The sequence below is a fragment of the Entelurus aequoreus genome, linkage group LG03 (genome assembly GCF_033978785.1).
Source record: "Entelurus aequoreus isolate RoL-2023_Sb linkage group LG03, RoL_Eaeq_v1.1, whole genome shotgun sequence".
In the NCBI taxonomy this organism is placed as follows: domain Eukaryota; kingdom Metazoa; phylum Chordata; class Actinopteri; order Syngnathiformes; family Syngnathidae; genus Entelurus; species Entelurus aequoreus.
In genome coordinates this window covers 62856435-62871548 of record NC_084733.1, presented here as the reverse complement: position 1 = coordinate 62871548, position 15114 = coordinate 62856435, and the positions used below count along the sequence as shown (strand labels likewise).

Here is a 15114-nt window from a genome sequence, read left to right as displayed (position 1 = left end):
TTTCCTACCCGGGTGAGAGGACCAACAAGCGCCACTTCCCTCCCTGCGTCCTTTTTTGGTTCTCTACCAAGTCAGACAGAAAGTCCTGCAGGTGAGAGGCTGAGAAGATGTCACAGGGATCAGCAGCGGACGGATACACCAACCACCTGCAGGCACCGGGAGAGTTTGATTATTCTTGAGTACGTGTGTGACGTGTTATCAATACTAAGATGATGAAACACCGAACCATAAACCGGTACATAAAATTGTTGAGTCAATTGAGCCTTAGGCCATGTCCACACGCTTTTAAAAATGCCTCTCAGATATTAAAACAGGGGTGTCAAACTCATTTTAGATCAGGGGCCTCTTGGAGGAAAATCTATTCCCACGTGGAAATCATGGCATAATAACTTAAAAATAAAGACAATTTCAGATTGTTTTCTTCATCTTACTTTGCCCAAAAATAGAACAAGCACATTCTGAAAATGTACATATTACAAATAATCATCTTGGCAAAACACTTCAAGTTAGTTGAAAATTATGAGGAAAAAACACAAGGAACTTTTGTCTCAGTGTTTTTACAAAGCCATTTATTTTCAAGCACTTCCTGTTTTAAATTCTCATGTTGCCAGTTCATTAAAAACGTTTCGAAAAGCAACCGAGTGTTTTCTCAAAGCGCCACGTTGGTGACATCCGCAACTGCCACAACATATTCATTTATGATTATTCAAATATTACAATCACAATATAAACAAAACCATTATCAAAATGACACCATAGCCGAAATCAAGGTAGCATAACTACAAGCGTAACCAGTGTGAACATGGTAGATTTAAGCATAAAATAAAATAGAACAAACAACAAATGTAAAAACACAAATTTTTACAATGGAGTTCAGGGTGCGTATCGTGCATTCAACCAATTGCAAGTGCTGCATAGAACTCATGTTGACTTAAGTCTTTGCATCTTACCGTTTCGTTATTTTATCCGTTGAGTCGATAATTTACAATGAAAGAAGGTATTGTGCATCAATACTGCCGCCATCTGCTTCCAAACACAAAAGGACTGATTGGAGTAGCAACAGCCATTCCAGAGGGCGCTTAAAGTCAGCTGACAGGTCATCTTTAAACACTGTCATGTGTGACGTGGGTTACACTCGAATTGTTATTGCGACATCCAGTGGACACATTTAGAACAGCAGTTTCTTTTAATTAAAAAATGCAGCTAATTTTTATATTTAGCAAACTGAACTTGCAGGTTTGACACCCTTGGTTTACAGCCACACAAGTGTACAGTAGGTTCATAACAGTCTCTGCACAAAAACACATTCACCGGCTGTCTTGCGCATTGGACACAGACTGTTTAGAAACTACATGAGGCAGAGGATGTCACACATTTTTATTACCAGTGTACTCAGATTTAGCGGAACACAAGAACGATAGTATGTACCGGTATATAATAATTTTAATATACTATAAATAAAGTAGGTTATAACTAGCAGGGCTCAAATTTAACCATGGCAACTGCTGCGACTGCCCTCGTCTTTCGCCATAATGCCCAAAAACTTGACCAACATTTGCGGCAAGAACATGCCGTGACCGCCCTTGACTTTTTACTTGTTAATGGACGAGGGATGTAACAATAAACGGAATAATGATAATTTGCGACAAAATTCCAGACGGTTAGTAATACCGTTTAATTTTTTAATTACCGAAAAGCCGTCATTTATTAATGCATTTTCGGCAACACGAAGTCAGGCGCATGCGAACCAGCGGTGTTTGGCTTGATAATCATGGTGGACCAATGACACCGACTTTGCTGCGGAGATTTCCCCTCGGAGTAAACGGGGCCGAGCGCTTGGTTTAACATAATTTTCCCTCGCTTGCTGGCATGTGTTTAAGAGCGCACTGCTGTGTTTAGATGGAGACAGGTGTAGACAATATTGGAGACAGACGCACCTGTCCCACACTGAAAGTATACAGCGAAGGAGAAAACTATTTGATGTTTTGCAGCAGGCAATGTGTCGTGAACATTGTCACAACTTGTTTATAAAGTCTTTAGTTTGTTTACTGGGATGTTCACTCCTCCTTTATTTAACTGTAAACTGTACCACTGTTCAAATAACATCAATACTAGCTCAAAGGTTTTGACACCTCATCGAATTGAACGCAGGCTGTGAAGATTGTGTATTCGATGTGTGGGGTATCACTCCTGGGTTTTTTGTTGTTGGCCAAACTGTTGTACGAAAACACTAGGGAGGCGTTGGAGGAGAACAAAGCTTGTTTATTAGACTTCATCTTCATTAGCCAAACTGCTTTGTGTTTTATTTTGATATCAAAAAGTAAACACCATGTTTTTTTTACATAATTGTGTTTTTTTCATGTCACAAAGGTGTTACTTCAAAAATCATTCATGTGACATAGCATTTTGTTAATGTGTTATTGTGTATAGTTAATTCCTATACGACATATTTCTGCTCAAACTCTTAATGTATCCGCCCCGATACATCATCTACATGTACATATAAATGTACATAACCTAAAAAAATTATAATTTAAAAAAACCTCCCTCTATCAAAATGTAAAAATAGAGATAAAGGCATCATGTAATGACAAAAAGCTATCAAGTTGATATTAAAGAATAAAAAAAACTAATATTTTCCTTTAAATGTATGGATAACGTTTATCTATAGTCTTTTTATTAGACATTACAAATTACATGATGGTATTAAGTTCACACCCCAACACTGCTTTACCTAACAATCAGTAATCATGATTTTAAAATTGATAACAATAATCTTAATTATTACTTTGGCCATATTTGGCAGCCTTAAATCTCATGGTTAGAGTGTCCGCCCTGAGATCGGTAGGTTGGAGTTCAAATCCCAGCCGAGTCATACCAAAGACTATAAAAATGGGACCCGTTTCCCTCCCTGCTTGGCACTCAGCATCAAGGGTTGGAGTTGGGGGTTAAATCACCAAAATGATTCCCGGGCGCGGCGCCGCTGCTGCCCACTGCTCCCCAAGGGGATGGGTCAAATGCAGAGGACAAATTTCACCACATCTAGTGTGTGTGTGACAATCATTGGTACTTTAATCTTTAATCTTAATACATGAACAATATTTGTATCTATTTTAGATATATATTATATATTAATATATATATATATTATATATATCTCCTGCCTCGAAAGAAAATAATGTTTGCCTTGATGCCCTAAAATATGAGCCCTCCTTTAAAGCAATACTTGCCTTGACCTTAAAAAGTTAAAATTCGAGGCCTGAACTAACATATCTCCATAGTAAAAGATTATACATTGAATAAATAAATAAATAGACAAGATCGTGTTCCTGTAGTGCAGGGGTCCCCAAACTTTTTGACTTGGGGCCACATTGGGTTAAATAAATTTGGCCGAGGGCCAGGCTATCTATTTTTGTGTGTGCTGCTTGGATTTTACTGACGTCATGTTCTGCTCACGTCCCGCCCATTAAATATGCGTGGTGGTCAAGCCAGCGTTTGTTCTCAATGGACACGAGGCGCTACTTAGCCTTTGTCAAAGAAAAAATGAGGGGAAGGTTTGGTGGCATCCTTTTTCTGCATCTGCTCATGAAGATGTCTGTGGTGGTAAAAGGTGCTACCTAAGATCTTCTGAGCGGCTTTCACCTCTTCTGCCATTGAGCTGCTGTGCCACACCGTTATGTTCTCCACCACACATCTTTAGAAGCTCTTAAGGACGGAGCTTCCTAGGCCAGCATGCCCCAGCTTCCTGAGGAAGTAAAGACCTTCTTGAGCAGACATAAACTATTGTGGCTCCAGGTAAGGTCCCTGGATATATAATAACCAAGATACCGGAAAATGGAGACCACTTCCACATCTGCTGCACCGATTTTCAGAGGATAATGAGGGTGTCCGACCTTCCTGAAGCCCACCATCTTCTCCTTGGTCTTCTTTACGTTGAAGCAAAGGTTGTTGGTTTCGCACCAATCCACCAGATGTTCTACCTCCTCTCTGTACTCGGACTCATTGTTGTATGTGATGCGTCCCTCTCTCGCTGTGACGTCCACAAAGTTCACATTAGAAATATAATTTAGCAGTGCAGCCATAAGTTAGTAGTGTGAAGAGGAGCACACATCCCAGTGCTGAGGGTGATGGATGGATGGGTATGTTCATCTTAGTCAGGACCTTCAAGCTAGAAAAATGACCTGTTTTCCCAGTTGTACTGTTTTTCTGTATCATCTATTCTCTAATAAGAATTGTTACTACCTCCACATATTCCGACTGATTCACAAAATTCCAACGCCAAACCACTCAGTTCACTCAGGGCAATTGTGCTATGTGGCGTTCTTCACAAAATTCCTGCTTTTCCAAATTTCCAGGAAATTACCCTTCAAATGAATAGGGATTTTCAAAGTTCTACAACTCCCTCATTTCTCACCCAATTTGAACCGTTCCAACATCCACTCCACTCATTCTTGACATATAAACCAGCATGTTTTCCGGTTCCCAGCATTACCTGGAATTACCAGGATTTTTCCTTATTGAAAATGAATGGGTGATATACAAACTTCTACATCTCATATTTCTCATCGGATTTGAACGATTACAAAGTCAAAATGTCCCTTGCTCTTGTTTGTCAACTGCGAGCATGTTGATCAGGAAGTCCATGGCCCAGTGCCACAGTGAGGGACTCAGCCTCAGCGTGTCCGGTTTCTTCACCATACAACACCGTTATAGTATCCATAAAACATATTTCCCTACCTTCCGTATTCTCTGTTCAGCCGAACCAGGAAGTTGCAGAGTGTCTCCTTGTGGCACCGCGGCACCCCGCTAAGAATGGTGATGATGACCTTTCCCCCCCAGAAAACACCACAATGTCAGCAACAAAGTGTTGCAACAAAATGTTGCAGCCTCAGAAGCTCACCTTGGTGTCTCCCTGGCTACTGGAGTTTTTGCTCAGCTCTACGGAAGGGAAGAGGGCCCCCAGATGGTCGGACAATATTGGCTCGTCACCGATGCTGCTCAGGGAAAAGTGCTGCAGAAACCTGACCCAGGTGCATGGAAACCATGAGAAATGGTATTGCAAAAGACTGAGATGTTTGTGTGAGTACTAACAAGTCCTGCTCTGGCAGATGTGATTGTAATGTCTTGAGGGTGCCTCTACGTTTGGCAACTGGAGGCTCCTGGTCATCATGGAGCTGCTGCAGCCTGCTGTGCCTGGGAGAGACATTTCCAATGAAACAACTCTGAGAAATCTGTGCTCCAAAACTCATCTAGATGTTTTTTAGGCATGGTACAATATTGGAAGACAGAAGTGAATCATACATGTTTTTGTGGCTCCACGTCAACTGATCCTGGTCCACTGAGTGCACGGCAAGTCCAGATTCAGTCCTTTGCCACTCTGGCAAAACCTAAAGGTGGTGGGTAGTAAACATTTGACACATTCAATGAGGATTTTAATGAGGACAAAGTGCAGCTTTGCGTCTTATAATAAGGAACACGAAAGGCGTCATCATGCTACTGTGTCACGACACCAGCGTAAGCAACGCCATCTCGCTCTTCCTGCTACAAATGCCACGTTTAACATGCAACATCAAAAAAAGCCACATTTATCCATGAACATATGCAGAAGCTGCTGACGGTGTGTTTGACGAAGAAGCACCTGGGAAAAAATACCGTAGAAGTACACGCTCTAAAGCAGGGGTCACCAACCTTTTTGAAACCAAGGGCTACTTCTTGAGTACTGATTAATGCGAAGGGTAACCAGTTAGATACACATTTAAATAAATTGCCAGAAGTAGCCAATTTGCTCAATTTACCTTTAACTCTGTTATTATTAATAATTAATGATATTTATCTTTGTGGAAACACTGATCATCTTAATGATTTCTCACAATAAATATATATAGAAACAGATAAATATCAAAATGCAACACTTTATTTTTATATTTTCTCTAAGTGCACATTTTTCAAATTGAACATTTTCAAATGATCACTTCTAAGACAGTCTTGTGAAATCACAATATCCCATTTGAACTAGCTAGCCACTAACATTTTTTAACAAATCATGAATTACTCTGCACCATGTTTGTACAAATAATAACTCATGTAAAATACAAAAGTAAACTCTCAAATTTTTAAATCATGTCACACTTTGAACTGGACACCAAATCTGTTATCTGTTTCTTTGTCAGTTAGTGGGAAGCCTGGCATTGCATGCTGTTAACTAGTGTGTTGTACTCTGGTGTGTAACTTGACATTGCAACTCTGAGTGAGTCTTGCAGATGTGCATCAGTGAGGCGTGTTCTGTGTTTGTTCTTGATCAAGTTCATGTCAGAAAAGGCTGATTCACAAAGATAAGATTTTTCCTCATTGTTTGCGGAACCTTCTTAATCTTTTGGACATATTTTCACAGCAATCTGGCCTTAAGCTTAATTATGATAAATGTAAAATGTTAAGGATCGGAAATCTAAAGGGAACGTCCTTTCGAATGGAATGCAAAGTGCCTGTTTTGTGGACAGATGGACCAGTTAACATACTTGGTGTTGTTGTCCCAGAAAATCTGGAAGATCTAGGCTCAGTAAATTATGATAATCGACTAAGAAAGCTGGACAAAATTATGCAATTATGGAAAGGGAAATCCCTAACCTTGTATGGTAAAATGTCTATTGCCAACTCGTTAATTATTCCTCAATTTATTTATTTGTTTTTGTCATTACCAGCTCCATCACAAAACTTTTTTTAAGATTTATGAGCGGAGGGTCTTCGATTTTGTCTGGAACGGCGAACCAGAAAAGATTAAAAGAAAGGTTTTGTACAAACAGTATGAATATGGGGGCCTGAAACTTCTCAACATTGAAGCTATGTGTCTATCTTTAAAAGCATCAATTGTTCCAAAGATGTATTTAAACATTGAGTGGTACACAAATGTCCTGTTGGACAAAAAACATGTACTGTATCAAAAGAAATTGTATCCTTTTTTACAAGTGATCCCCTCCCAGAGAGTCTGCTGGGAAACATGGCGGGGTTCATAAAGGAAACAATCCACTCATAGTGGTGTTTTCAATTTTATGTGCCAGAAAAAAGAGGCGATATTTTGCAGCAGTTAATATGGATGAACTCTAATATTGTAATAAATGGAAAGCCTTTCTTTTGGAAAAATATGTTTGAAAGAGGAATCATTTTTGTCAATGATATTATCAATGAGAATGGTAAAATTATGAAGTATGATGAATTTAGAGCTATGTATGGTGATGCTTGCTCAAGCTTTTAATTTTATCAACTAACTGGAGTAATTGGGAAAAGATGGAGACAAATAATTAATTATGGAACTACTAAATTATTAGTTTGTAAACCTCTAATAAGAAATTCTAGTTGGCAAAAAGGAACTAAAATAAATAGAAAAATATATAATTTTTATTTAATAAAGAAATATTTGAAGGGTGCCTCATACAACACAAATGGAAAATGGGAGGACTTTTTTGACTGCCCGTTGCCATGGGATGCCATATTCAAACTAATCTATAAAACCACTATCGATGTGCAAAATCGTTATTTTCAAATTAAAATTATTTATAACTTCTTACCCACAGGGAAAATGTTAAAATTATGGAATATGACAGAGTCAGATGATTGCAGATTTTGTTGTCAGGAGCCTGAATCCACCCTGCATTTGTTTTGGTATTGTCATATTGTGTCTTTGTTTTGGGTGGAAGTTGAAAAAATGTGTTTAAGGATTGGTTTGTTTATGAAGCTTAATGTGGTTTCTGTTATTTTAGGAGAGTTCATTGACAATCATGATTTAGTCAATTTAATTATAGTACTCGGTAAAATGTTTATTTTTAAGGCCAAAAACAGATATTCACTTAGTATTACTTTCTTTAAAACATTTATTCAGTATTTTCTAACTTTAGAAAGTTACATGGTCTAAAACGATAATGATGCCAAAAAACATTAAAAAAAAGATGAGAAGTCCTCAAAGGCTTATTTTGAAAGTATAATTATGTTTATAGATTATATGATATCTGTTGTTGTGTTCCCTAATTTGAGTGACCTGGACATAATCTGGACTGTACATAAATGCTTATTTTGAAAATGTAATTTTGTTTATAAATTATATGCAATCTGTTGTGTTCCCTAATTTTTTTCTGTGTACATGAATGAAGGTGTGTGTTGCTGAGTCCGACTTGGACATTATCTGGACTGGGCCTGGTTTAAAAAACCCTTTAAACAAATCTAATTTCATTGACAACCTGGTCTGTTGAAGATAAGGCCCTTTTTTAAAAAATAAAATAAAATAAGATAAATAAATAAAAAACATTTTCTTGGATAAAAAAGAAAGTAAAACAATATAAAAATAATTACATAAAAAATAGCAATTAATGAAAATGTTAGTGGACCAGCAGCCTATACAATCATGTGTGCTTCAGGGACTGTGTCCCTTGCAGATGTGTTGTCTATGTTGTGGGAACCAGAATATTGGTAGAAGAAAGAAACCTCTTTTGTGTGAGTGGGTGTGGATGAGTGTGCATGGGGGAGGTTGTTTGGGTTGATGCACTGATTGAAAGTGTATCTTGTGTTTTTTCTATGTAGATTTAATTTTTTAAAAAAAATAAAAATAAAAAAATATATATTTTTTTATTTTTATAACAGGCCCGCGGGCGACTCATCTGGTCCTTACGGGCGACCTGGTGCCCGCGGGCACCGCGTTGGTGACCCCTGCTCTAAAGTAAATGCTATACAACTACTTTATAAAACTATTGTATTTTTTATATACAAGTTTGTTGTTCCTTTTAAAGGGCATGTTTAAAAGGCACGTTACATGTTAAAATGGTGGTGTTTTGGGAGGGCCCACCACAGAAAACAATTACTGTAAATTCCGGACTACAAGTCGCTACTTTTTTCCTACACTTTGGATCTTGCAGTTTATAAGACGGTGTGGTTAATTTATGGATTGGTCTTCACTGAAGTCATAAAACAAACACACAACTACAGTGAGAAGGGGTTTTATTTTTTGTGCTATGGCGCCATCTTTTGGACGAGTTCGCTCTCTGCAGGTGCTGCAGTGTCCTTCCAGTAGTGCTTTTTATTTTTTCAACCGGACTGCCGTTTACTCTTTCGGCAATAGCGGTTCTACTTGTGGATGGATTCTTCATTCATCACTCCAAGCGATGTTTGTAAGTAAGTTTTACAATATAACTCAAACAATTCTTACTTACTAAACCGTCCCATGTGTGATGTCTGTAGGAGTGTTTTCATGCATATCTGTATGTCCTATCGCACCCCCCGCGACCCCAAAAAGGGACAAGCGGTAGTAAATGGATGGATGGATGGATAGCGTTGTTAGCACTAAATAATATGCCAACACGTTTACGAGTGTCTGTGTTAGTATTATTAACTTACAACGGCATTCCTTTTGTATTGTTTCAGTTTAAAAAATTCTGCAGTGAATTCACCGAAATGTCACCTTACAGTTAATGAGTCGGTTTAGCTGGTTGGAGAGCTAGCTTACGCAGCTAGTGGGTCCATGACGATGACTTCTGTTTTGTTTGATCAGCCGTTTTACTGCCGTTACAGACGCTGTTTGGAAAATAATTAAGGTGTGTAAATAAACACTTATTTTTCTGTGTAAATAATTAATTTCGCAAAGTATATAGCTGCGGCTTACACTGTGGCTAATATATGGAAAAAAAAAAATTTAATTAGTGGGTGTGGCTAATATACCGGTGCTCTCTGTAGTCCGGAAAAACTGTAGATTCAATTTATTTTAACAAGAAATATTGGTTTTGAGATATGAGCTTTTTGAGGTACGAGCAGCCTCACAGATTTAATTAAACTCATATCCATACTTGCCAACCTTGAGACCTCCAATATCGGGAGGTGGGGGGTAGGGGGGGGGGGGGCTTGGTTGGGGGCGTGGTTATTTACAGCTAGAATTCACCAACTCGAGTATTTCATATATATTTCATATATATATATATATATATATATATATATATATATATATATATATATATATATATATATATATATATATATATATATATATGAAATACTTGACTTTCAGTGAATTCTAGCTATATATATATATATATATATATATATATATATATATATATATATATATATATATATATATATATATATATATATATATATATATATATATATATATATATATCCATCCATTTTCTACCGCTTATTCCCTTCGGGGTCGCGGGGGGCGCTGGAGCCTATCTCAGCTACAATCGGGCGGAAGGCGGGGTACACCCTGGACAAGTCGCCACCTCATCTCAGGGCCAACACAGATAGACAGACAACATTCACACTCACATTCACACACTAGGGCCAATTTAGTGTTGCCAATCAACTTATCCCCAGGTGCATGTCTTTGGAGGTGGGAGGAAGCCGGAGTACTCGGAGGGAACCCACGCAGTCACGGGGAGAACATGCAAACTCCACACAGAAAGATCCCGAGGCCGGGATTGAACTCACGACTACTCAGGACCTTCGTATTGTGAGGCAGACACACTAACCCCTCTGCCACATATATATATATATATATATATATATATATATATATATATATATATATATATATATATATATATATATATATATATATATATATATTTATTTTATTTACATAGAAAAAAAAAAAACTTGAATTTCAGTGTTCCGGTGGCTAGCCATTAGATGGCAGTATTGTCCTGTTTAACTTCTCCGTTCATTTCGGCCGCCATGTCTGTAATTTCCTCGTTCTTCTGCTTCGTCTCCTTGTTGTGTGCGCAGTTGTGCACTCTATAAAAGCCCTAGATGTTATGACGTCTTTGGGCAGGCAAGCTGTATATATTGTGGGAAAGCGGACGTGAGAACAGGCTGTCCCCACTCAGTCTCAGGTCCGCATTGAGCAGGAGGGGGCGTGGCCTCCAGCTCCGGCTGAATACCGGGAGTTTGTCGGGAGAAAATCTCTGCCGGGAGGTTGTCGGGAGAGGCGCTGAATACCGGGATTCTCCCGCTAAAAACGGGAGGGTTGGCAAGTATGCTCATATCACTCCGTAGTGTATTTCCTCGCAACATTACAATGCTTTCCAGAGCAATAATAGTATTTGGTGTTCAGGTTTCGATCGTTTAGTTCCAGCTTCAGTCATGGCTGTGTCTGCCTCAGTGCATGTTTTTTTGTCGATAAGTGATGACTTTGCTTGAGTTTTACCATGTTGTCGCACACATACTTGCCAACCCTCCCGATTTTCCCGGGAGACTCCCGAATTTCAGTGCCCCCCCCCCTGAAAATCTCCCGGGGGAACCATTCTCCCGATTTCCACCCGGACGACAATATCGGGGGCGCGCCTTAAAGGCACTGCCTTTAACGCACTGCCTTTAACGTCTTCTACAACCTGTCGTCACGTACGCTTTTCCTCCATACAAAAAGCGTGCCGACCCAGTCACATATTATATGCGGCTTTAACACACACATGACCTACTCAGTGGGTTAGAGTGTCCGCCCTGAGATCGTTAGGTTGTGAGTTCAAACCCCGGCCGAGTCATACCAAAGACTATAAAAATGGGACCCATTACCTCCCTGCTTGGCTCTCAGCATCAAGGGTTGGATTTGGGGGTTAAATCACCAAAATGATTCCCGGGCGCGGCACCGCTGCTGCCCACTGCTGCCCACTGCTCCCCTCACCTCCCAGGGGGTGAACAAGGGGATGGGTCAAATGCAGAGGACAAATTTCGCCTAGTGTGTGTGTGTGACAATCACTGGTACTTTAACTTAACTTAACTTAATAAGTGAATGCAATGCATACTTGATCAACAGCCATACAGGTCACACTGAGGGTAGCCGTATAAACAACTTTAACACTGTTACAAATATGCGCCACACTGTGAACCCACACCAAACAAGAATGAAAAACACATTCGGGAGAACATCCGCACCGTAACACAACATAAACACAACAGAACAAATACCCAGAATCCCTTGCAGCACTAACTCTTCCGGGACGCTACAATATACACCCCCCGCTACCACCAAACCCCACCCCCCCAATCTCCCGAATTCGGAGGTCTTAAGGTTGGCAAGTATGGTCGCACATGGTGCAACACAATTAAACCCTGTTCTCATGGCATTCAATCGATCGCAACAGGACTGTTTGGTTTGTCTTAGAAGACATTGAGCCTCTCATCAGAGTAGGCTTCATCCCAAAAAAGCCCAAATATTTATACTCCAAAACCAGGATGTTGTGCCTGGGCAAGGATGGTTTCGCCCTATCGTAGTGAGAAAAACAACTGTTTTGATGCAAACGAGCAATCTTACTGTCAAAGTCAACAACAGTCGTTGAAGTGTAATTTCCCTTTATTAGCATTGAGGTGTTGTGTGGCAAAACAATCACTGTGGATCGACTACCGCCAGTCCCTGAGACAGAGACTAGTGCATCCTAAAGACCGGACAACCCACACCCACAAAAATAATCTGGTGTATGCTATCCAGTGTAATGATGAATGCACTGATTCATATAATTGGGGAAACAAAAGAACCACTAAGCCGACGCATAGACGGGCAAACTCTTCAGGCCAAACATTCCTTTGAGAACAACAATGTACAGATTCTGGACAGGGGGGACGGATGGTACGAAAGAGGAGTGAGGAAAGCCATCTATGTCAAGGTTGAAAAGCCATCCCTGAACAGAGGAAGTGGTCTGCGACATCACCTGTCTCCCACATACAACACTGTCCTTTTAACCATTCCTTAAAGAAACAGAAGGTGATCAGAATGCCATTTGTTTACAATTAAATAGAATAAAAATTGGGGGATTCCGACTACTTTGGACTGGTAGTTAGGGTTGGGTATCGAGTATCGAGTATCGATTGGAACCGGGACTAACTTTCCGATTCTCCCGGAATGGTTCAAAAGTTTAAATTTCGATTCCTATTTTCGATGCTGTCACGCCAATTTAGTCAGCAGACCGGAAAAAAATATGTCCGCCGAACCGGAAGAAGAAGCCGCTGAACACCAACGAAGAAGCGCCCACCGCCGGAAGTGTTAGCATAGCTGAGCGAGTCAGTCAAGCTCAAGCAAGGATAGCGGGCGTCGGCGGTCGAAAGTGTGGCTTTACTTTACAAAAAAAATTGAAATAACCGCGAAATAACAGAGCTCCATGTCCATCAAGAAACGAGTGGAGAGAGAGCTGCAGATGTACCAGGACGTTCCACCGATACTTATGTCTGACGACCCTGCTGCATGGTGGTGGTCCGGTGGAACCAACAAAAGACTTATCCTTTGCTGTGATATCTCGCTTTCTCCTATTTATGCGTTCAAGCTTCTTCCACACCCAGCGAACGTGTATTTTCCACAGCAGGAGACACTATCTGTCCAGAACACTCACGCATCCTGCCTGAGAAGGCGGATATGGTCATTTTCCTAAACAAGAACTGTCTCTGATTTTATACTGTACCTGCTGCTAATCTGGACTGGGTTTTGCAAGTTGTTTCTTATTGTTTATTTGCTTTTCTGCACCAGGTTAGCCCATCAGTGGGAGCACGGTAACATGTTTGGGTACCTGCAGCATCATACACTTGTGTGTGTAAATGTGTTTTCATGAGGTTTCCTGCAGCATCATACACTTATGTGTAAATGTGTTTTCATGAGGTTTTCAAAAATAAAGCTCTCTTGAGGAAAGTGTACCCCTGGGAAAATGTATTCATAATTTATAATATTTATATTCAAGTTCATAGATTTGATATTTATATTCTAGTTGAAAACAGCCCTGTGAGGAATTTATAGTAAAATTCATAAAAAGTTAATAGAATTAAAATTGATGGAGAATGTCAGACTATTTCATTCAGAAAGACTGTATGTTAGCTAGCTCATTTAAAATATCCTAAACTTTTTTTGACCCTGCCTCTTAAAAGAATCGGAATCGAGAATCGTCAGGAATCGGAATCGGAATCGTTCAAATTCAAACGATACCCAACCCTACTGGTAGTAGTCGATCCACATCGATCGTTCTGCCACACAATACCTCAATGCTAATGAAGGGAAATTCCACTTCAACGACTGTCGTTTGGCTTTGACAGTTAGGATTGCTCGTTTGCATCAAAACAATTTTTCTCAAAACGATAGGGCGAAACCATCCTTGCCAAGGCACACCCTCCTGGTTTTGGAGTATAAACATTTGGGGTTTTGACACCATCTGCTAGACTAGATCTGACCAATCTAAGTCTATGTGCAGTTGCGATCGATTGAATGCCCTGAGAGGACTATGACCTGGATGAATGACAACATTCAAAGACAATTAAACTCTACCTTCGTATAAAACATTAGGAAATGGACTTGCACACACTTCAGCTGTAATGTTTGCTCTATTTGCTGCAATACATGTGATGACTGTAACATGTGAATTGGAAAATTTCTGGAGGGACTGGCTAGACAACGAGAGATGTGCTTGCTCCCTCCGAGGTAAGGTGCCTCTAGCGTTTTGGTACAGGATGGTTACTACGTTGCAACATGTGGAAGTCTTAAAGGGGAACTGCACTTTTTTTGAAATTTCATTATGAGGGACAAGAAGACATACGTTTTTTAATTTTTTTCGCATTTTAACAGAGAAATTGGATCGTTCTAAGTGGCTAGCAAGGCAGCTACTGTATTTTTTGGACTATAAGTCGCTCCGGAGTATACGTCGCACTGGCTGAAAATGCACAATAAAGAAGGAAAAAAACATATATACTGTACGTCGCGCTGGAGTATAAGTCGCAATTTTGGGGGAAATTTATTTGATAAAATCCAACACCAAGAATAGACATTTGAAAGGCAATTTAAAATAAATAAAGAATAGTGAACAACAGGCTGAATAAGTGTACGCCATATGACGCACAAATAACCAACTGAGAACGTGCCTGGTATGTTAACGCAACACATCATGGCAAGAGTCATTCAAATAACTATAACACATAGAACATGCTATACGTTTACCAAACAATCTGTCGCTCCCGATCGCTAAATCCGATGAAATCTTCCTCCCCGGTGTCGCCTCTGGTATGCGCCGTTTCCTTTCTTTCTGCTGCTCGATTGCCGTTCTCTGCTGCATATTTCACTACGTCCAGCTTGTAATCTGCAGTATATGATTTCCTTTTTGGTGC

General features: G+C 39.8%; 1 protein-coding gene across 2 annotated transcripts in view; it reads right to left on the bottom strand.

The window, feature by feature from the left end:
- Window positions 1-15114, bottom strand: part of dnaaf9 (dynein axonemal assembly factor 9) — a 63581-nt gene that overhangs the window by 27679 nt on the left and 20788 nt on the right. For both annotated transcript variants that reach the window (XM_062042400.1, XM_062042401.1), the window contains exons 23-27: window positions 5302-5387; window positions 5092-5193; window positions 4901-5021; window positions 4738-4826; window positions 9-146 (exon numbers count right to left, since the gene is read on the bottom strand). In XM_062042400.1, the coding sequence (XP_061898384.1) occupies window positions 9-146; window positions 4738-4826; window positions 4901-5021; window positions 5092-5193; window positions 5302-5387 (536 nt within the window). The remainder of the gene's footprint in view (window positions 1-8; window positions 147-4737; window positions 4827-4900; window positions 5022-5091; window positions 5194-5301; window positions 5388-15114) is intronic.